The following is a 24,104-nucleotide window of genomic DNA, read 5'->3' as shown; positions in this document are numbered from 1 at the left end:
TACAGCAGGTAAGTACATTAAATACAATACTTGGTACAAGAATTCATTTCAGCGGTAGGCACTCCATACGGTAAAATGGTGTACTGGAAGGTGATGATACAGGTTAGTTGAATAGAAGGGTTTTGAGCTGTTTGCGGAATGTGAAGTAGGATTTTTCATTTCTTAAGGCAGTGGGTAGCGCGTTCCAGTTTTTGGGTGCTAAGTGTTGGAAGCTGGACCAGCTGGCTTTACTTCTTTTGAAGGTGGGTACATAAATCTGGTTGGTCAGATGGGATCTAGTGGGTCTGGTGGATGAGTTGATGGTGATCATTTCGGATAAGTAGGGAGGGCCGTCATGGGATAGGCATCTATGTGTGAATGCCATGGTGACAAGTTTTGAATATAAAAGTACTGTTTTTTCTAATTTCGTTCAGTAGCAGGGTCGAGCGAATTCATTGAGGTTCGTTATGCTCCCTGTTTTAGACAATTGAAAATAAAACCGTTATCCTTTTTACCAATTAACTGAGTCATTTTGATGATTGATATCGAGTACTTTCTGCATCTCCATCCATCTCCAGGGTAATTGCAACTCATCTTAAAGGGCTGAGGTTATTCAGTTTACCTCTCTTGCACTTTTCTTAACACAATCTTCTTTGGTAAGCTCTGGATATCTTCGCAATGGGCTCTTGTAGCTATTATAAATCACTTCTGGGCTGGGTCTCTCTTTAACGTTATGTTGCTTTTAGCTTGTTTTGCGATATTCTCTCACACTCTGGCTTTCACTTATGACCCTTCTACAGTCTCAATTCATCCTTAGCTACTTTGCATGGCATTTAGTTTATTTTATTTATAGACCGCACCGAGCCCTTAGGCAACTGGGCGCTAAAAACGTGCATGTTACAGAGAATACAGAACAATACATACATACTTAATAAAGTAACAGTGGAATGCAAAATGTACACATGTACAAATAAATGAGCGTAGAAAGGTACAGATTTAGGTATATACAACGATGTTCACAGTAGTACCAGAATTATAGAAAAGTATACAGAGTACAATGAGTACAATGACGTACATAGAGGTGTGCAAGTCCAAGCACGGTTATATACACAGGTTAGGGTCTTGATCATGTAGCCATTTGATCCCCTTTTAGATTCGGTACAACGTTCTTTCATTGCCTGGAATTTTAACATGCATATTACAATGAATATGCTCATCACATTTTTTAGGAGGGGGGGTGGGAAAGGGCAGATAAGGGTTTGTGGGGTAGGCAATAGCCAAAAATAAGAGTGGGAGGGAGTTTGCAGGGGGGAGGTAAGATTAACCCCCCAAAAAACAAAAACAAACGATGAGCATTTTCGTTAGAATGTACACGTTAAAATGACTTGAGATTAAATTGCAGGTGATGAAATGACATAGAACCTTAGATTCAGCCAGTTCTGGGTTCGGTCTTTATTACTCTTTCTTCTGTTATCGGGTTCTCTTGATAGCCTTATATCAGATTGCTCAGAAGCCATGCTTGGCCTTTGCTTTATCCACTCTTTGTTCATGAGACCATTTCCCTTCTTCGCAGGGTCATTGTCTCCAGTCCCTCTTTACTCTCCTCACTGGGTTATTCGTTACTTGATTTAGGAGTCTTTCACACTGGCAATCACACAGCTTTATTCCTCATATTGCTTCTTTATAATTGGGACGAGTTGCACTATTCACGCACTCTTTCCCCGGCGGCCTTCCTGCTTTTCCCCATTCTCCCCAGTAGCTTCATCTGCGCTCGAGTATTTTTTCCGTTGTTGGTTTTCCCATGCTGGATTGTCTTGTTCTCCGCTTCCCCTCAGGAGGAGGCGGTCTATGGACATGGGCGACAATGAGCTCCTCGTGCTCCCAGCTGCGATGGTCTCAGCGTCATTCAGCTGGCGTCTCACCCACCACAAGGAGTTTAGTCACGCCACCACCAGCTCCTGGATACTTCTCAGGCAGCCGTTTCCCTGTTGGCGTTTTCAAGCCTCCCAGCATCTCACTGTGGCATTCCTCGACGATTTGAAAGTCGCAGGCTCTGTGGCTTGTCTCTGCTCCAACCCTCCCAGGCACGATCACACCAGGGGGCTTCCCCTGCATACCATGGTCTCTCCTGCTCCTTGCTCCACTCACCTCAGTTAAATACATGTCTCTTCTTAAAGAGACATTGACTGTTACCTTTTCTAATAGATTCACTTCAGCCTTGTCTGCAGCCACAAATAAAGATGTTACATTCTTCTTTACAGCAGGCAGTTCCATATATGCCAATATGTTGGGCAATCTAAGGAGTTCCACAGAGCAACAGGAGTCCTTGTCCCCTGAGGGGGAGTCCCCCAGTGAGGTCCCACTTGCCGAACCCCTAGTAAGGGTATTACGGAGCGGGCTGACCCATCACCAAACATCAAACGAGGTGGCTCCCCCTTTGGGAGAAGGGGCAAAGATTCATCACAGGGCACATCTATTTTTTATCCTTGTTGGGCAGTTCAACTCCAGAGGTAGAACACCAAACTGGTACCGCCTTGAAGGTATCATAGCATATACCTTTAATAAGGAATGCATTGCATTTTAGGCCCTCTATCCACACATCCAGCCATGTAATTTGCACAAATACTCAAATATTACATTACCACATTTTTGGATGCACATCTAGTGAAGCACAGCTGCACATGGCTTTGTAAATTCCTGCCTTTGCACAATTTGAGGCATTTGCGTGCACATTAGACCGACAAACTAAAGAGGCCATTAAATAATATAGCAATATAAACCACAAAAACAACATTAGTTTATGGCTTAAGTAACCACTGATTTTAGTAAAGGCTGTTTGCCCAAATGCAGTTTTTAGCGTCCTCTAAGTCAAAGCAATTGCCGGTGAAACAACTAGCTTTTCAATTAGTTTTTAGCTCAGGCCTTTATGGGTGACAGTAAAGGATGCCTTTAAAGATAACTGGACATTTTCAATAAATGAAAATATGCCAATAAGGGATCTGGTTTCCATTGTTTATAAAGGGACAAAAATCATTGTGCATTCATCTCACACGACTGGCTATAACTGAAGAAATAGAAGATTGTGCCAATGCATCAATAGTCACTGCTAAGGCAGCTTATAACTACTATGCGGTCACACCTCTAATGCAGGCCTCACTCTCCAGACCTTCTAAGCTCCTATAATAAGTAGCCATCTATCATCATCAGTACCCTTAACTGTGCGAAACCCAACCAGTACACAATAACACCTTGTATTTTTTTCGTTTCAACCCTCACAAGCTCACCTCTTTATGCCCGATACGAAGACCACTCCCCATTCATACTTATTCTGATCCTCTCCACTGACAATTTCCCACTTTATGCTAACCCAAAGAGGAATAGCTTGGCTTCTATATTGGCCCTCCCTCCTGCTTCTCTGCACCCTCTCTTAGATTTATAACTTCTATTAATCGACTCAAACAGAATATCCTTTAATAAAATTCAACAAACTACAGATAGAAGAGCAGAAACATTAGGCTTCAGTGAGGAAGAAGCAAATTGGATCCAAGCACTAATTAAATTAACAAGTGAAGACTTGACAACATCAGAAAAACCAGAGGCTCTTATCAGACAACTGGAGTGGAAAATAAGACGTGAAATCAACCTCAAATTACATGCCTCGACCCTAGCCCACTACTATAAAGCACAGAGAATACCCCGCGGTTTAAGAGTTAACATGGAACCGACTTTATGCAAAGAAAACCCAGCATTTGTTAAAAGGTGGCGCCAGATATTAAACAAATGCTCACTGGACCTAATACTCCTAACTATATAAGAATTGGCACACAACCTCAAAACACTGAGTGAAGACGTGGGTATCCTTAAACCATCCTTGAGTAAATGTTACTCAGAGGATCAACTTAAAGAGGTTTTGGCGATACCAATCAGAAACTTCAAAAATACAAACAGGAACTGGAGACTATAAAAAATACGAACATTTCGAAGGGACCCACTTGACTATAAATTAGACATAGTGTACACATGACAGGAATACTATGGACAACGTCCAAACAGGCCTTATCAGGGACAGACACCAAAACCAGCCACACCACATGCCGAAGCCACAACCTCAGACGCATCCAGTACGGAAATGGACCCGACAGTGATAACGGAAACCTCCCAAGCAACCGGTTCACTGGAAGAAACACTGGCAACAGAGGAACTGCCTTTTTTATAAAAAGGCCAACAAGACGGGGACAGAAGAAGAAATGCACAGAGAAAGAAGACCCAGAAAAAGACCTAGTGATTAACATCTCATCACATACCCTGACCCACTTGGAACTTCGGGTACTTCGGAAAGGCCTGTCCTTTGTCACTCAGACCAATAGTACATTGCTGAAAGAAAAAATAGACTTTTTCAGGCTTCTGAGGAAAATGAAACTTAAAGTGTTCTTCGATGACCTCGAAGAAGACCAAGACCCCAATGAGACATCCGAGTTCCTCGAACTTAACCTGAAAAGCAGTTTCAACCCTCAAGTTCAGAACCACGTACTATCGACTTTTGAAAAAATGATACTTCAAGACCTCAAAAAAATGGAATTCAAGACTAGTAGCCATGGTAATTTCTCAACATGGGAGAAACAAACCCTTAGGAATATATTGGACAACCAGACAATTTTCAAACCCGCAGATAAGGGAGGCGCACTTGTCCTAATGGACAAAAGTGACTACCTAGAGGAAAATGAGAGGCAATTAGGGGATACAGAAACTTACAGAGAAATTAACTCTGACCCCACCAATCAGATTATGACACTAATCGAAGAAACTCTCGACGAAGCGGAAGAGATGGGGAAAATCTCTGAAAAAACACATACGTTTCTAAATAACAAACATCCAATCATGCCTGTCTTATACATATTGCCTAAAATCCATAAAAGACTACTGAAACCACATGGCCGTCCAATATTTGCAGCTGCAAACAGCATTTTAGAACCTCTTGCACAGTATCTGGACCGGATCTTACAACCACTGATCCAGAACACAGAAACTTATTTGAAGGACACAACAAGTTTAAATATCACACGTGAAACGGGTCTGGAGGCGGTAGAATTGATATTGCTAAGAACAGCAGATTGCAAAGCAGACAGGGTGTTTGTTTTGACGTTACTGAAATTGGTTCTAATGAATAATTTCTTTAAATTTGGAGAGCGCTACTTTTTGCAAGTATCAGGAACCAGCATGGGAGCCGCTATGGCACCATTCTACGCCAACATATTCATGTTCTATCTGGAACATGAGAATATCTCGACCTCCCCCAGATGGTCCCGGCATCTATCACTTTACACACGATATATTGATGACGTGTTTGGAATCTGGATGGGCCCAAGAGAAGAGCTGGAGGAATTCTTTGCCATGATGAACTTGATGAATCCTAGAATCAAGTTCACAACAACTATCAGTGAGTCCAAAATACACTTCCTGGACGTCGAAGTCTACGTGAAAGAAGGGAAATTGCAGACACGTATCTTCACAAAGGAGACTGATAGCAACAGCCTACTTCTAGACACAAGTTTTCATCCACAAAGAACACTGGATAGTGTACCATTGAGTCAATTCTTACGATACAGACGCAATATATCGGAAATGGGAGAATTCTCGAGGCAATCATTATCCTTACAAACGAAATTCATCGAAAGGGGTTATGACAGAAATGTAATTTCTGAAATCAAAGAGAAAGTGAATTTGACCCAAAGAGAAACTGACAACCAGGACGACCCAGGAACAACAGAAATTGGTATACGTAACGACTTATTCTACCCAGAGTAAGAGGATAAAAAGGATCTTCCAGAAACACTGGCACCTGCTACAAATGGATCCAAAATGACAACAACTCTTCCCGGAGATCCCAACATTCGCCTACAGGAATAACAAATCTCTACGCATCAGCCTGATCAGAGCAGACATAACCATGAGAACCGGAAAAATCACGTTCAAAGGGACAGTCCCATGCCACAACTGCCAACACTGTGGCAATATATTAAAAGGAAACACGATCAGTCACCCGTATACAGGGAAAGCCATCCCCCTCAAACACTCCTGCACATGTGAAGCATCAAATGTCATCTATGGACTCAAATGCCCCTGCGGCCTATTTTATGTAGGCATGACCACCAGAAAAGCTAAAATACGATGGTCAGAGCATAAATCCAACATTAGAACAAAAAGGCAGAAATCGCCTGTTGCAATACACTTTTCACAAGCCAGACATTCCGTAGCACAAATGAAATATGTAATACTTCAACATGTGAAACTGGGCCTTAGAGGTGGAGATATTGTAAGAGCTCTCCACCAGAGGGAGATAACATGGATTGATACCCTTGACTGTCTTAGCCCTAGAGGCATGAATGTAGAGTTCGATCTGATGTGTTATGTTTGATGGATATGAACGAGAAGTAGATCTCTCTTGATGCCTGACCTTGAGGGTGTGAAGGGCCCTTGACCTAAAGTCATATGATGATCTCTAAAATAATACACCCTAAAAAATGGCCGTTACATGTTTCAAAACTTTTTGTTCGGGTTGAATTGTGAAACTAAGGTACAGGAGGAATCGCTGTAGAGTGTGAGCCGGCAGGTCGGCAGGGACAAATGTGGAATGTACATAAAGTAAGACTAAGTTTTGACGTAATGAGTGAGACAGGAAAATCCCCTACCAGATGAAAGCATGATACCACATTGGAGCTAGTAAACCCCATGGCCATGTAAAACATTAGGTATACAGTCAACAATGTACCCTCTTCAAAAGCTAGAATTGGAGGGACGGAAAATCGTGCCACCTTGGCTACAGCATAGGATAGACGGGGACCCGAGCAGACTAACTATCTGCGCTACTCCCCACTCACCTGAGCTGTGGCCCTATGACACGATTCCCCATTTAGCACTTAGAATCTCCTACACCTATTAATAACCCAGAATTAACGAGACGTCGTGGCCCTGAATCTCAAAAATCAGGATCAACAGGATTAATAGGCATTTCTAAAAAATCAGGCTTAACAGGCATTGCTATCTGGCACATCGGTCTCCAGATAGTGGGATATAGAAGGGAGGCACAGAGTTAGTAGAATTGTCCACGATCATATGGTTACATCAGTAAGAACAGTGGGAGCCCCCAATAGTCCGGTAATTGACATACCATTAGGACCTCTTAGACACCATCAGCATGGAAATACGCAACACATTCTCGTTTCCCTGGCAGGAACGAGGAAGAAGCACGCACGCATGTGCAGGTCGGTAGTGTGCAAGCCTCAGGGTGGCGTGCTGCACACTCTGTGCACGCGCAGAACGAAATGCGATCAGGACATGGGCGTTGTGCTGATCACCCGCGCATGCGCAGTGGGTTCTGTTATAAACACCCCACATGCGCATGCGCGATTGGGAAGCGGCCTGGCCCACCGAAACGCATGCGTAAAAGTACTTAAACAACACCTGACGACTCTGGGCACACACGCACCTCGCGTAGAGAGGTGAGGAATAGGTCACTACCCAACCTGCAAACCAGCTCCTTCTTTGCCACGGAGCTATCGAGTTACTCTGAACACTGTTAAGGTTAGAATCACCCCTGCCTAGCTTGCCAACTAAGGCGGGTGTGAGGGATGTTTCAGTTCACTCCATTAATATTAAGGGTCTCTTCATAGGAACCAATTTTATAAATGATGGCATACAAATGTATTTATAATCCCTCTAGAAACATGCACTGAGCCGACATTCTACTCTGTTTTTTCTCCAGAGGTTCTTTTTGTGAGAGTCTTCTCGAGGTATAACTGACTACACATACAACGAGCTACGCGCAATCGATCCTACCTACAGGGCGTGTCCAAAGACCAAAGATACAGGTGCTATTGGCACTATAAAAGAGGTACTTTGAGTATTATGTTTATAATTATTAGAGTTGCAACTCCTAAAGTGATAATTGGCTTAAAGATGAGATTGTCAAGATTGACCCAGCATAATGACACTGATATTAGAATACCTTCTATGTTTTTTGCTTCAGGAACTGAAATCACAAATGTATAGAACTTTTGGAAACAAATAGTATCATTGGCCCTGAAGATGGACTGGCGTAAAGTCCGAAACACGTTGGCAATACATTGAAATATCCTGATGCTACTTTGGATTGGTGACTTTGAACCAAAGAACTTTATCATATTATTTGATTTTGTTATTATCACATACAGGGAAAAAGGAACTTTGCAAATGCAAATGTATGTGCAAATCTATGTGTGAAACAAAACACTTACAAATTGTGAATGTACTAAAACAAATTCTGTGAGACAAACCAACTATGGTGGGACTTTGATTATGTTCACTAAAAAAGGTTTTGTAAAATTATACACTTTGGTTGATTAAAATAACCCACTTAGGGTTTTCTGACTCTCTATGGTGTAAATTATTGTATGAAGGAATTGTTTGTTACATTTTGTGAACTGAATTAAGTGCATGACAAAGAATTAGTTGTCAAACTATAAGTTAACCAGAGGTTATACACCTATCTTAACTTCATTGAACATTTGTATTTTGAAATCCTAAGCCTTTAATAATAATACGCTAAACTTTGAACAGCAAGCAGTGGGACCTGTATTAGACCCCACATGCCGGCAACATCAATGTTTTTGGGATTGAACTCCCCTTGGAGTGCATTAAGGGTTGGCATGTAGCAATACATGCCTTCTTCCCTAGTCTTATAACTTCTATCAGCCAGTAACTCTCTTCGATCTCTCTCATGGAACACACTCCCACGTGCAGGGCAACCACAAAGGCCTTGCACCCTATATCTGCTGCTACTGTATCTCTCATCTCGCTTCAACATCTCCCTTATAGATCATCCCTGCTTCCAACAAGGTAGGAACTACTCAGGCTTAAAAAATGACCCCAACACACCCACCAAATATCGGACAATTTAGCTCCTCCGCCCACTACTCCAAAATCGTGGGATAGGTTGTGTTCAACAGAATCGCTGACTACCTAGAGGCTAATTACTTCCGAATATCTTCTTCTATCTGATGTTTGAAGCAGTCACTCCCCGGGGATTACACGCTTGCATGTCTCGCACCTCCTCAGTTCTGTCCACCATTCAAGACACTCCTCAGTTCTCATCCTAGATCCATCTGCAGTCATGGATACTATTGCCTGCAGTCTTCCTCATCCTTTCCCACACATGTCTCCAAGACCTAGAGCTTATTTGGATTGCATCTGACGAACTGACCTTTCTGCATCTCCTGGAAATCTGGGACATTCCACCCAGTCTCAGCCCCACAAGTTTCTGCCCTTGGACCGTGGATCATTCCTTTTTACCCTATACACTCAGCAAACGTATCTGCTCTTTCGGTTTCTCCAATCACGTGTTTATAGATGGCTCTTAAATGCCTTATGCTCAATACCTCCAAGACTTGAGTACTCTACCTCCCTGCTTCTACTGCCCTCCAATTTACCCTATTCACTCAGCAAACTTATATGCTCTTTCAGTTTCTCTAATCATGTGTTTATATATACCCAAATCATCTTGTCATTTCGCTCTTTCACCCCAGAATCAGTACTTTGACGCCATAACATATGTACAAGTACAAGACAGCATCTATAGACCAACATGTCCTCCTGTCTCTGCCATCTGCCACTGAATGGCTCTTAAATGCCTTATGCTGAATACCTTCAAGACTTAAGTACTCTACCTTCCTGCTTCTGCTGGATTACCTCTCCTCCTCCTGCCCTCAATCATCTTACACCCAACCACATGGTCCTCTTACTAACTCCAGCAGTTTGACTGCCACAGTGGGAAGAATCAATCTCTTAAGCAGGAAAATAGATTCACACCTTAACAAACATTCCACCAAAACTCTGATGTCTATCCTTGTTCTCAGTATACTTAACTACTGCTTTAGCCTCCTTCTGGGCCTACCACTCTTCTCCTCTGCTCATTTGGACAAAGCTCTAAACTTTGTAACTTGCAACCTTTATAACCTTAACCAAACCAACCCCTCCCATCGCTTACATGCTGGATGGCTGACCAACTACTATGTATCCCTCTTCAAATACTTCTTTATAGTCTTGCAATCTATCCACACACCGTTCTCCACCCCCCCCCCCTTCTGACTAACTCCAACTTCTCACTCTCTGCTCCCAAGCCCAACCCAACCTATTTGACATTGCCCAATCTGTAGTACCTACAGCTTCAACTTATTTTCAGTTCAGACAGCCTTCCTTGGACCTCCCTATCGCAGGAAGACAACATTGCCGCTGGTCCAGAGATTTGAACACATTCCTGACTTTGGACCGGGCACCTTTGCCGTCATGTTGCATCATTATACCATCCCAGTCCTGCATGTTGGGATTGCATAGCTATGCACAAATAGCTGCTTTACTGTACATGTTTGTTCAAAAATGGAGCAGATAGTGTTTAACATGCCAATTGTATGGTTTCCAGTGTGTCTGCTCCCCCAGCTGGTCCTCATCATTGTGACTGCACACCAAATGCAGTCACAATGCACAGTTCAGTATTCCTACCTATGCAGAGCATTCCCGGTAAAAGTATTCCCCCCAACTCACATAACAAGAAATACAAAAATAAAAAACATAACATAGCTCTGAACCCCTGGGCAATTGTAAGGACAACACAATGTTGTACAATACGTTTATTATGCGTGTTCTGCTGCTCATCATGCAGGAAAGAACAAATTACTTAGTAATGTTCTTTCTGATGGATGTCATTCTAACCGTTTCCTCATCTATGATATTCGTATCCCAGCACAGTCTATCTTCTGAAACTTTTCTGCCACCAGGAGGAGTAGCACTGCTCCGTTCCGACAGCTTTACATGCCGGACAGGATGCCAGGGCCAGTATATATCGTGGCACTGGGCCCCGTGAATTCAGTTCCATCCTTTTTCCCTGCTGAGGGACTGCAGAACTAAAGGTGCACTAGCTATTTTCCAAGAGGGACAGGTTTTTGTGGGAGCTAAGAGGAATCTGTGGAAGGAACCACCATCAGAAAGAACATTATGAAGAGGCAAGTCATTTGTTCTGCTAATGGATTCCTTCCTCCCACAAATTCTTCATCTATTATAGATTGCCATAGCAGTACAAAAGGACACCACCAAAGCTAGAAAACTCTGGAGTACTGCCTTAACGAGGTGGGTATCCTTCCCTTAAAGTGAATCTAACAAGTAATGTTTGGCAAACGTGTGCAAAGAAGCTCACAGAGATGCTTGGCAAATGTCCAAGACATGGAACACCCATCTGTAGGGCAGAGGTGGTAGCCAGACCTCTGGTAGAATGAGACCTGAGACGTTTAGACATATCCTTCACAACCAGATCAGCATAGCATTCTGAGATGCAGAGAATGATCCACCTCAACATTGCCTGTTTGATAAAAGCCCTGCAAGCACATGAACCAGCATAAACCACAAAAAGCTTGTCATCTTCCGTGACATCCCTCATCCGAGAGACTTAGTAGCTGAGAGCCTGCACTGGGTCCAGCCGATGGAAAGGGATGGCAACCAGGACAATCAACTGAAGGGTGCGCAATCTAAGAGAACATGAATACAGGGGGTCAAACGGAACGCCCATAAGGAATAGCACAAAATTCAAATCCCACGCTGGAACTACAAACTGACACAGTGAAAATGTATTGCACAATCCTGCGAAAATTGCATAACAATGGGAATTGTGACTAAAAATCCACCACAGATTAAATGGGACAGGATAAAGGGTCCAGATCCCTCTCCCAGATGAGAATGTACACCATTTGCAGGCATAAATAGACTTGGACACCGTTATAAGGCCAGGGTTGCTGAAACAACATATCCTTACACAGGATGTCTTGCAGGTACAACCATGCAGGGTCTTATGAAACAGCACCTGCAGAAGATCTGATGCGCACCTGAAATTGAGACCACTAGCACCCAAGGAGCCACTGAAGTGACTTATTTGCAGTCGGGCCTGTGGGACCAGCAGACTGCGGGTGCTATGAGACCCAGTAAGCGCAGGAAGGCCGGGGCAGGGACTTGAACCTGAGATCGCAGAATGGTACCATCCCAAAGATGTTTCCCACTCTGTTCAAGGGCGAAAATGCCATGACAAGGAGAGTGAACAAGACTGCACAAATCGGAAGGACTGTAAAAAACAGACTATTTGAAGTTCAGGCAAAATCCTAAGCTGTGCAACAGACTGAACATGCAGAACAGAAGTTTTAATGCCTGGTTTGCAGAGCAAGCTTGGACCAGCCAGTCGCTAAGGTAGGAAAAGGCATGAATGCCCTCCGGCCTAAGGAAAGTCACCAACACCACCACCACCAGTGGCTTGGTGAAAACCCTGGATGCCGTAGTAAGACCGAACGGCATGAGACTGAACTTCGAATGATGTTAGCTGACGATGAATCTTGGATACTTCCGGTTCTTCACATGCATAGGCACATGGAAGTAGACATCCTGAAGGTACAGTGACACCAACCAGTCTTGCAGATCGAGGGCTTGAAGTATCTGAGCCAGATTTATTGCCTTGACGGGAGGCAAGCCTCCATCGTTCTTCGGGCCCAGAAAGTTAAATGGAGTACCATACTTCACCTCATTCCGAGCAAGGTCCAAGTTCAACTGCACCCTTCATCAGAAGCTGACTGACTTATCCAAAGGGAGGGGGTCCGGAGGCAAGGCAATGTTGGAAGGAGTAGGATCTGAAGGACGCTGAATGAAAGGGAGACAATAACCCTGGACGATCTGCAAGGCCCAAGTGTCACAAGTGGTGTGGGACCATTCAAAGCTGAACTGGGAAATTCTTCCTCCCAATGGGGACTTGTGGAAGACGTCCTTGTCACAGGGGTTTTGCATCCGAGATGGCCAAAGCGAACTGAGGAGGTGGCAATTCTGCCTCTGACATTTGCCCCTACCCCTTTGGAAACAAGTTTGCTGCCTACGTGGGGAAGCCAGACCACTCCCGCAACACGCATAGGCGATGGACGGTTGAAATGCGCAGGCTCAGCTGGGTGGGTTGGAGGATTGTTGGAGAGCCATACCCAATGATTTGGCATCAACTTTCGAGGATTGGAATCTCTGCAAGAAGTCGTCAGCTTTGGCCCTAAAGAGGTTGTATCCATCAAAGGGCATAGCGAGGAGCTTTATCTGTACATCCTGGGTGAACCCTGAAGTCTTTATCCAAGAATGTTGCCAGACTACTGTTCCAGTGGCCATAGCGCACTTCACACAGTCATCCGTATCCAGTCCCGGTTGAAAAAGTTACCAGCTTCCCCGTCATCATGTACAATGGCCTCAAAGCCCTCTCTCACCTCACCATTGCTATTTCAAAGATTTGGCACTGGGGGCGAGGCCATCAGCTCCAGGGCCTTAACAAAGATGTCAAGTATCTTTAATTTGAAGGCTTCCCATTCCTCCGAGGTAGAGGATTGGGTGGGACACTGTACCTGTGGAGCAGCTTCCAGGGAATCCTTAAGAGCAATGACTCCTCTTTTTTGAAGAGCAAGAAGAGCGGTGACGAGAGGAAACACACTGTGAACGGGAACTTTTGCGGTGCTTCTTCCCCTTTGGGTTGGGAACCAGTCTTATGTCCTCCGCTCCCCGCCCTTCGATGAGATCTCGTCTCTTTGCTCATTTCCTTGTGGAAAAAGGTAACAAATGTAGCCGCCTGCTCCCTTTGGGTGCATGGATTGGCACGACCAGCAGTCATTGGGGGTCATGGCCCTCCCTCAGGCAGTTCTGACAAATCCTGTGGGGTTAGAGACCAACAACTGCCGGCCGCAATCCTCGCAGGGCTTGAGGCCTTCACGGGATTGGGCATTTTTACACAAAAACCAAATGGGGGTTTCCTAAAGCAAAGAGCGCGCACAAAAAAGAAACTGAGGTCACAGGGCACAGTGCCTCGATGTATACTGGTCCCGACGTCATGCCCAGCACAGGTCAATAGAGTAGGGCAGAGCTGATGTGGAGCAGCGCTTTGCCTCCTGGTGATGGAAAGTTTCCAAACATCAGCTGTGCTGGGATTCAAATATCAGATGAGGAATCTGTGGGAGGAAGGAAGACATTAGAATTATATTTCTCTGTGAATTATGTTGAACATTTTTAAGACGTACTGAAAGGGCAAATCAGGTATTCTATCAGTATTTTCATTCTCTTCATACATTCTAATAAAAATAAGTGTCCAAACAAAATAATTGACAGCGATCAAGACAAGGCTATGAGCAAGTCCTCACCTCATTGTCGGACTCCACAAGCACTTGATCGTATTCACTGAGGGCTACTAGAAACATGATCGATGTGACATTTTCAAAGCAGTGTATCCATTTTCTCCTCTCGGATCGCTGGCCTCCGACATCCACCATTCTGCAAGGTTAACAAAAGAAAAATATAAGGCAGGCTAAAAGGCTGCACTTGTTGCGTTAACCTATGAACAGCAAATAACACAAAAACTGTCAAATTTGACATTCTGGGTAGCTTTTTTACTTCACTTACATGCCAAAGTACCAAAACCTTTAAATATGTGAAACATGTATTCAATAATAAAAACGTTGTCAATCGTGCTCAGTGAGATCAATTCCCCACTTCTTGTCAAATGTAGGTCAGTCAACCCCTTGAACGTACGAATGCAAGCTTGACGAGGGTAAATTTTCTTAACCACCATGAGAAATGTCAATCTTAATAGTGAACTAAAAATGATTGTTCTTTCTTTAATTCCCCTTGTGTAGAATAGCAGAAACAGAAATAAAAAGCTAATTTTCTTTAGAGACAAGTTTTGCTAACATTAAGCTTTTTAAATTGTTAGGGATCACAAACATCCAAAAATGAGAGTAAGGATGTCTTGCAGGGACCACCATGCAGGGTCTTGTGAAACAACACCTGCAGAAGATCTGATGTGCCCACAGTGCGGATGTGAAACTGGTCGGGTAGGGACCTGGGCCCGAAGTCTGAGGGTAGCCAGGTGAATAGTGCAGTATCAGAAGAAATCAGCAGGGGAGAGGAAGAGAGAAGGCACAAGCAAAGAGGAAGGTCTTGAGGTGCTTCCGGAACCGGAGATGGTTCTCCTCAAGTTTCAGAGAGGCAGGGAGGCTGTTCCAGAGGGAGGCCCCAGCTGAAGAAAGATCTACCACCAACTCGTTGCTTGGAGAAGCGACCAACCCTGAGGGAGTTGGACGTGGAGGAGCGAAGAGCTAGAGTAGGACTTTATTTATGAAAGGAGAGTTGGAGGTATTGAGGACCCAGGCCCCAGAAGGCCTTGTGGACAATGCAGAGGGTCTTGAACTTAATCCTCGTAGCCACTGGGAGCCAATGCAGATATTTCAGTGCTAGAGAGATACGATCCCTGGGCTTGAGGCCAAGGACAAGTCTCGCAGTCCTGTTCTGGACGAGTTGCAGAGGGCAGAGAGTAGAAGCAGGCAGATTGAGAAAGAGGCTGTTGCAGTAGTCCAGCCTAGAGGGAACCAGAGCTCTAGAGACAGTGAGCTTCAGGGGGAAGGAGAGGAAAGGAAGAATACCCCTGAGGAGGTGCAGGTGGAAGTTTGACTTCTTAAGAGATGTCAGATGTGAGGGGAAAAGGAGAGTGTGGAGCTGAGATGACCCAGAGGTTCTTAGCCTGACAGGTGGGAGCAGGAAGAGGGCCAAGGGAGCCCGTCCAGAGGGTGATAGGAAAGGAGGGAGCAGGTGTGCCGATGAGGAGAATCTCTATTTTACTGGCATGAAGGCAGAGATCGTTGGCGGCACACCACACCTGTCACAGATGAGAGAGGGAGAAGAGATGCCAGAGGGGAGCCTGAAAATGAGTTGAGTGTCATTTTTGCGGTCTCTCAAAACCAGCAATTGTCCCCATTAAAATCATTGGCTGTTTTGTACTGATCACCAGGCGTTCTCCTGTCCTTGCAAACAGCAGATATTCTGTGCACAATGTCTGGTTTTACAATGGAGCAAATCACTGCCAAGCTGGAAACGGATCATTTTGAGCCTCTTCTAAGACTAGTCCATGTTGTTGTGAGCAGCAAGGGCCCAGTTTGGTTGCTTTCACACTCTCGAGTTTGAGGAACATCTCCAATCAGATGAGGAAGACAAATCGTTGGTTGGCTGGAGAACATGGAGGTGATTTGTGGTATAATTAATCGGTTGTACACTCGCAAGGTACTCATGGCTGGGAAGGGTTGGTCTAAAAAGATACATATTTCGCCTCAGGTTTCCATCCCCCATGCAAAAAAGAAAAGCCCCAATAGCCAAGTGAAAAGGCCCCTATGAGAGCACAAACCTGGGTCCTCGAGCCTTCACGGAGAGTTGAAGTGTATTCAGTAGGTAATAATTGTGAACATTGAAAAAAAAGTATTGTGTACAATCTTGACAAATATTTTGGGAAATTAAAATATACATTGATATTTTGTAATTGCCTTATAAAGTTAGATAGCTTTTACCCTTACCCCCATTCAAAGGGTGGGTTTCAGGGATCAAAGGAATCAGCCATTAGAAGACAACGTGCATCGCTCTATACATACAGTTCTTTAAATATACACTTACACATTGTGATATTCATATTAACAAAAACCATACCGTAATAACAAATGTAAAAGCTGGTGTCAAGGACTAGTTCTCTACCTGAAAATGACGCTTTGTAAGTCGAAGGGGTACTCAATGATGCCTGTTGTTGGGACTCGAACTCTAAGGACATCTTGTTGGGAGGGCAGATAAGATGGTGCTGCTATACGGTCCAGGTCGTTAAGGTAGCTACAGAGAGGGAGAAATAACAGGAATGTAGACAAGGTAACACCATTATCCCACTGATGGCTGAGTAGCAGGAGCAAAGGCACGAAGCACTTACATTTGCTAGAAGAGCAAAACAGAGGGGTTAATTCCACAACCATGATTCTGGTCAGAGAACACTTCTGCATAGCCACAGGGTGAATTATACAAGTGAGCAGGTGACTCCTGAAAACAACAGATTATGGCGATTTACTGCCGTTAAATTAAGCCTGCCATTGTCCCCCAGAAATTTAGATATCCGCTTTCAAAGAATTTAAAAATAAGGATTCACTGAAATTTAAAACTTTAAAAAGGCACAATTCAGGTGACGGGAAACAAAATATTAAAACCTTCTAGGCTTTCGTTGGTAGCAAAAAACGCATTCAATCATGCGGCCAAAAACTACACTAAACTGCCCTGGTAAAGGAAGATGGTTCCTGGACAATGAACAACAGGGTGGAGGAGTGACCAGGCTGTACATTGTGGTTACCCAGAAAGCGCTGTTGCTGGATGGATCCCTCAAACTCCAACAGTGTGCACAACACAATGTAGTAAGAAGAATGATTCTCCAGGTCAGTTAGGTATTTGAGGATACCAATTGTAGGCAGACAAACCCACAACACATTAATAAGAGTTTGCATTCCATCAATCTGTTTTGGAGGTACAATTGCTATTTTAAAGGTGCTGCAGTTGTGAAATAATTGCATTAACAATTGTACTGATCTTATATACTGCCCACAATATGTTCTGTTATGTGTCCTATATTTATAGGTGTATATGATTTATAAAGAAATATTTATGTGGAGAAACATGTAGTTTTTCAAGTGAAAGCAACATGCAAATGTCCACCTTGCTGGAATATACTATACTCATGCCAGCGCCAAATTAGTGTTCCAAAATGGTATCCTTTCTGCCAAAATGATAGGATTTGTGGCAATTCCCCAAACACCTATGGAGCAAGCCAACTTCTTATAAGGCTGGGCAGATGGGTGCTTGCCCCCTTGAAATGCAACAAAGACATGGGGGCCAAGCGGTGCAATTTATAGGATATGTTGTTTATTAAACATTGGTTTAAAAGACATATGTTCAAGAGAGCAGGTGAAACACGCCGCTTTTAAAATCCGACAGAGTCTGAACAAACACTTCATATTTCCATCTGCAGCAGTGGCATTCAAAAGGAAGTATATTTCTGTCCATCAGAAACGCGGGTGCCAAGCAGAAGTAATGGAAGTAATGGGTGCACCGGAGGAGCAGGTTTGTACCACATAATAAAACAAAACTTGATATCTTGGCAGCAGACGGAAATGGCCGTCATAAATCTGGCATCAAGAGAAATAACATTAGATCTACTACGCTAGGAAAAATATCTGTTGCCCTTGTTAAAATCCCATTAATATTCAAATGAAGAAAATAAAAACGTTATGCCTCGGTGCTGCTCATGCCACAGAGGGTGCTAGCCACCGTGGAAGTGATGCTGCTGAATAGAGGACAGGGTAGCTTGCTCAATCTGCCAGGTTTCTGTCTGATATACAGCATGGTGGCTTTTTCCAGGATCAGAAAAAAACTAGCGTTTCATTTCAATATATATTGTAAAAGTCGAAAGAATATTTTATTGCACAGGTATAAACATAAGTCATGCAAATGGGTAACAGGAGAAGAGTTCAACAACCACATTTTGGGTGCATTGCCCTGGTGGTTGACAGTAGCATATTTTACATTTTTCACATAATTAGTTATTTGACTTGTAGTAGTAATTAATAAAAGGGTATTGTTCCATATGTGCAGATTAGGAAATAGATCAATGATGTGGCCTGTCACGGATTACGATCACGGCCTACTTTAGGGTGAAATATTCATATACTGTAATTTCTGGAATGTACCCTGGAATTAGTGAAACTAATCTTCAGTCGTACATGGGAAGTCCTCCTGGACTTGTGGAAAGTGACATGACAATTGTGTTAGGTTGGGAGGACCAGCTTGGACTACATATTTGATCAATGCAATATGCAAGTAAAAAGGCTAGGAACGAACAGAACATTTCTGCTACTGGTGCTTCGCATTGCCGTTGGTTCCAACAATCCTACAACTAAAAATGTAAAAGACTACATATATAGATGTGTGAAATAGCCTTATACCACAGTATAAGGCTGTCGGAGTGCACTCCAGAAAACAAACCCACGTGGTGATTCCACACTAGACCCAGAGTAGCAAAAGACCAGCAGTCATCCAAACGTCCAAAATGTTCTTTAATGAAATGCCGCCCTATAGTTAAGGTGAGAGCTGAGACGCATAGGAACCCCTCAAAATTCTATTGTTAATAACTTTTGATTCGCATAAAGGATTTGGCTGAAATTACGAAATTGATTAAAAGTCTGCAGGCCCCTCCAGACTGCAAAGTTTCATAAAAATGCATGCAAAATAGAGCCGTCTAGAAAGTGGGGGTGCTGGCACAGATGAGGGGGGCACTTGGTGATGACGTGGGGGGAAGGGCAGGGAAGCATTATTTTTCCTGGATGTTTTGCCAATATTCACAGCAATATCCGAGGTTACTAAGGACTACAGATAACTGCGGGTATGTGTAGTTTGGTACCTGTGGTTAAATTTAAAACATTTTTTTTCAAAGATACTGAAGTTGGGGGTGAAAAATCACTCTCTATGGCCATGGCCAGTGACTCAATTGCCATCCAAGTCTCCCATTCCATTCATGCAGTAACCGGGAATCTGCTTAGTTTCAAATTGAGGAAGGGTCAGCCTCCTCAGGCCATGTTGCCCGATAAATGAACCAAACTTACAAGAGCACTTAGAGGAATGGGCCAGCCCGTTTCTTGCTTTGAAACAAAGCATGGTCATCCTCGCTTTAAAGCTAAGCAGGGTCAGTCCTGGTTACTGCATGGATGGGTGACCAAATTCTATTATACACCAGCTCAACTTCAGGGGTTCTTGTCAGTGGCAGACATTTTACACGTGGCAGGGGAATGTCCCCCCATACAGGCATTCTGGGAATGAGTATCTGAGACATTAAAGGGCATAGTAGGGGGAGAAAAGGAACTTGATGGTGCTGCAATGGTACTCTAAACTGATCCCCAAGGTACACAGAAATTGATAGGGCGGATCCTGATCCTAGCCGAACGGTGAGTCGCACTGATGAGGGGTTTGGGGGGGGGGGGGGGTTCCCATGTCCCACAGTGGAGCAATGGAGGGCTGACATTCTATATTGCAATGTCATGGAAGATGGCTAGAGCTCCCCAGCGCACTCTTGATCAGGGAATAACACCATCTAGGGCCCGTACGTACAATACTTTATCAAACACACATGAAACCCAGGGGAGCACCACACCAATCCCGGGAGATAGATTAAAGGGATAATGCCATTCACAGCAAGATTAAGCAGGAACGGACGCAGAATGATTGTCGAGGAAGAAGAGACTAAATATTGAGCAGAGAATAAGCATATGATACTCCAGACATGTAACCAGGTTCAGAATGCCTCTGAATGAAATGTTTTTTGGGGGGAGGGGTTGGGTTATGGGTGTTTTCGGCACCTCCGTGCCGGTTGTGTCGAAAATGCCAATAAAGAGAAAGTAAACAAATAAAGAAAAAAAATGCTTAGCGCGCCATGAACCGGCAGGTACTTTGCATTTTGTAATATGGATTAAACGTGAACAAGATTTAATTACTTCAACATTATAAAACAGGATGGGACATGTATTACAGAGTCACAGAATTGAATACATATTAAACATGACACACATTTAATTACTGCAACATTATAAACTGCATGCAACTATCTTTCACAAACAAACTTTACACCATGTACACACTGTAAGGAACTCATCATGGCAACAAGTAAGACAGACAAGTGATCACAGTTCAAGTGTGTTTATTGAACAATGAGTGATGTATGCAAGTTGGAAAAAAGCCTAATCTAAACCTAAATCTAGGATGGGAGCAAGCGCCGACCATCAAATGAAAATAAGGCAGTCCTAGTGGCGTTGAGTCAAAATAAAAAAGGCCTATACTAATAAACCTATTGTCAAGCCATGCAACTATTACAAAAAGGGTGTGGGATGGTTTTCAAGAAAGAAGTGATCACAAATAATATGTCAGGATGCGGTAGCCTGGGTCTCCCTTCACCCACGTTTTGAGCACGGGGTAAGGTGGGATCTTGGAGCACAGTACAGTCTCGGGCTTCGACAGTTCCAATGGCAGTTCCCAGGAACATTGATGCCCAAGTCTCGTTTTCCTTTGAAAGCCTCTTGCCTTCGAGGGCCTGACGTGTTCAATATAACTCAAATGAAAGTTCCTTTAACCATATGAAATTAGTTAGGGTGATAATGGTTCACCGCAGGGTCCCCCTCTTCTGGGCGTTCACCCTTCTCAATTCTTAGCCACAATTCATGTAGGGTGATGGCTTCACCCCTGGGTCCCCCCTCTTCCGGGAGCTGACACCTCACATATCGTATGGCACAATTATATATATCGGTTCTTTTCTCACGAGGTTTTGGATGATAGCTTCACCCCTGGATCTCCCTCGGTTAGGCTTGGACCCCTCTTGACTGGCAATACTTGACTGAGGGCTTCACCCCTGATCTCCACCGGTCGGGCTTGCACCCCTCTCAAATCTCAGCCTCTTCTCCTCCGGGTTCACTATGGCTTTCTCTTCTCTTTAGCGGGACTTCCCTTCCCTTAGTTTCTCAATATCTTTTCAAACAGTTTGTAGTGGACATCCCTTGGCCGGGTTCACGTCTATCAACACACTGTTTCTCAGGACTTTAGACTTTGCCCCTCCTCATTGGCATCCCTCGGTCAGGTTCACTTTTGCCGTCTCTTTTCCACAGTTCAATGTTGGTGGGATTCACTTTCCTTTCTTTCACACAGTTTGTAGATCAAAGTCTTTCGAATGTACATGGATTTTGCTTGACCCTCAGTGTGACCACTTTGACCTATTTCAGTGGCCCTCCTATGGCCTTCTGGTACCTGTAGTTTTTCTCAGATGGGGATTGATCAGAGTCTTTGAAGTTACCACCCACGTGGTGTCGGTTTCCCTCTGCAACTGGTCTCCCCATAACACTTTTACAATTCTTTCACAGTTCATTGAACTTGGTTCAAACTTGCCACTTAAAGGAATAGTTTGTTCAGAAATATTATTGGCCACAAAGATGGTCAATAATAAAACAAATATGTAAAATATATATTTTTTTAAGTGTCTATGTAAAGTTTCGAGCAAATGAAGCTCAAACTTTAAAATTGCAAGGAGGGATCTCGCCCTCCTCTGGTACAATACCGCGCCTCCCTTGGGTTATTCCCTCAAGCATAACCCAGAGATCCCCATTCCGGTGAGCCTTTCTCGCTCTTTCACCGCTAGATGGGATCTGAGCAGATCAGCCCTTTGGTGGCCACCTGAATAGGGGTTTCTTGAGTTTCTCTATGTGAGATACCCTCAGGTATTTCAGAACACACACAAGCTCACATCAAATACACATACATTGCATGCACACGCTCTCAGATGATATGCACACCCTCACACCAAACATTCCCCCTTAAACTGCACATATATTCAAAAAGAGGGCTACACCATCTCTGGGCATCATTAAACAGAAAAAATGAAATAAAAAAAACATTTATGCTGAACGCTGCCATCAGATATGGGAGGCTGCTAGTGGGAGGTGGCGAGGTTTGTTCCAGTGCAGTCATGTGATCCTATTGAGCATGAGGGCATTTAGACATGGCTGCAATGTCAGCCACTTCCAAATATCGCTCACGCCAAAATGGCTTTTGCGCTGAAAAGGGAACGCCGAAAGGGGCACTGCAGCGGAATGGGTGTGCCAAATCGGACTGCGCTAAAATGATGGTCCCGAAAAGGGGTGTAACGCTTAGAGAACACTGCATAACCGAAGTGTGTGCTCCACAGAAAATAATTTCATCTCAATGCGCACTGCCTTAAAACATTCTGAGTTCTCAAAGCCTGCAATCCAAAGGTCATGGCTAGTGGTCTGGTAGTGTTTTAAAATGGACAGTGGGCACAGTCAAAGGGCGCAAAGTTAAGGTGGCTTTAGCTGAATTTTCAGGGTGTTGTTGCATTAAGTTCTCACCTTAACGTCCCTGCAACTAAAGTTTTTTCCTTGAATACATATATATAATCCCTCTCTCCCTCCGTCCCTACTTCCCCAAGATAAGTGGCTTTTGCCAGGGATTTCCTTATAGCCTGTGTACTGTGATGATCCAGGAGGGGAACTCAGACAAATGACTGACATTTCTTCAAGAGTGTTTATTGAAAATAAAATTCCTACCTACAACTAATGTTGCGCGTCAAAAGAAAGTCCTTAGTCCAAATCCTATCCAATTAATTTGGTGCTACCACTTACAGAAAAAGTTAACTAAAAGAGGGGCTGGAATAATGGTGTATGTCTTAGGCTTCTGGGGTTTCTCGATGTCAGATTCAAGTTTGTCAAAAGATGAAATAGATCACAGCTTTCTGTACACTTTACTGGTTCAAAAAAGTATCCTCCGTATGGTTCCCCCTTTCTCGTGAAACAAGGGTCTCTTCTTCAAAACCTTTACCACAGTTCTCTTTACAACAATGTCGAGGCCCTTGGACTCCTCAAAGTCCTATGACCGTCTAGCATACTTCTTCACAATCAATGGAATTAACATAGGACGTTTGCCCACTCTGCTTTCTCAGGCTCCTGTGACCTTATCGGCTCTTCCAACCTTGATTACAAGTTTTTGTGCCACTCTCATTCTGATTCACAGGGGCGCTTGCCCGCTTGGGTTTTCCAGGTTCCTGTAGCTTTGGTAATTCTATTGTGGTATGTGCTGAAGTGCCTATGTCGAGTACATTTGCTTGCGTTCTTCCTCAGGGAGGAAAAAGTCAGATGTGGAAGTAGGAGCTCTGTATCTCCCCCTTTTCTGTGGTGACTTTATAAACAGAGTCTGTCGGGGCAGGTGAATATTTATTTTCTATTCTTGGTTTAACTGCCTTCGACTATGTTGCAGAGATTTTCATGTTTACTACCATCTGTTTATTTATTGACCCCATGGTTCGGTTTCACTGTTTGTCTAGGGATGCCTCACTCTTCCTGTTCTTCTTGGGTTTTAATTTCAAACCTATTAGCTGCTCTTTTAAACAGAGCGATACATGATCCCTGATCGTCTGTAGAAGTGGGAACTGGCGGTTCCTGTTCCTCAGGAGAATCCATTGGTAGCTCCTCTGGATTGTAGTAGCCTAAATATGTGAGGTAAACCTGATGTTTCTACTCCATATCAAGATCTGTATCCAGAAAGGTTTCTGTACTAGGTGTAAACTCCATTTTATGAAATATGTCCGGGCATCCCTCATTTGCATGTGGGTTCTTTGTCTTTCGCTTTTTTCCTTAGCCTGT

At 43.8% G+C, this 24,104-nt stretch overlaps 1 protein-coding gene across 1 annotated transcript in view; it reads right to left on the bottom strand.

Annotated features, from left to right (window-relative positions):
* LOC138510337 (guanine nucleotide-binding protein G(q) subunit alpha) overlaps positions 1–24,104 on the bottom strand; it is a 1,105,397-nt gene that overhangs the window by 216,888 nt on the left and 864,405 nt on the right. The window contains exons 4-5 of the mRNA XM_069625902.1: positions 16,579–16,707; positions 14,205–14,334 (exon numbers count right to left, since the gene is read on the bottom strand). Of these exons, the coding sequence (XP_069482003.1) occupies positions 14,205–14,334; positions 16,579–16,707 (259 nt within the window). The remainder of the gene's footprint in view (positions 1–14,204; positions 14,335–16,578; positions 16,708–24,104) is intronic.

The sequence above is a fragment of the Ambystoma mexicanum genome, chromosome 6p, assembly GCF_040938575.1.
Source record: "Ambystoma mexicanum isolate Mex_15411 chromosome 6p, UKY_AmexF1_1, whole genome shotgun sequence".
Taxonomy (NCBI): domain Eukaryota; kingdom Metazoa; phylum Chordata; class Amphibia; order Caudata; family Ambystomatidae; genus Ambystoma; species Ambystoma mexicanum.
This window is presented reverse-complemented; position numbering and strand designations above follow the sequence as displayed.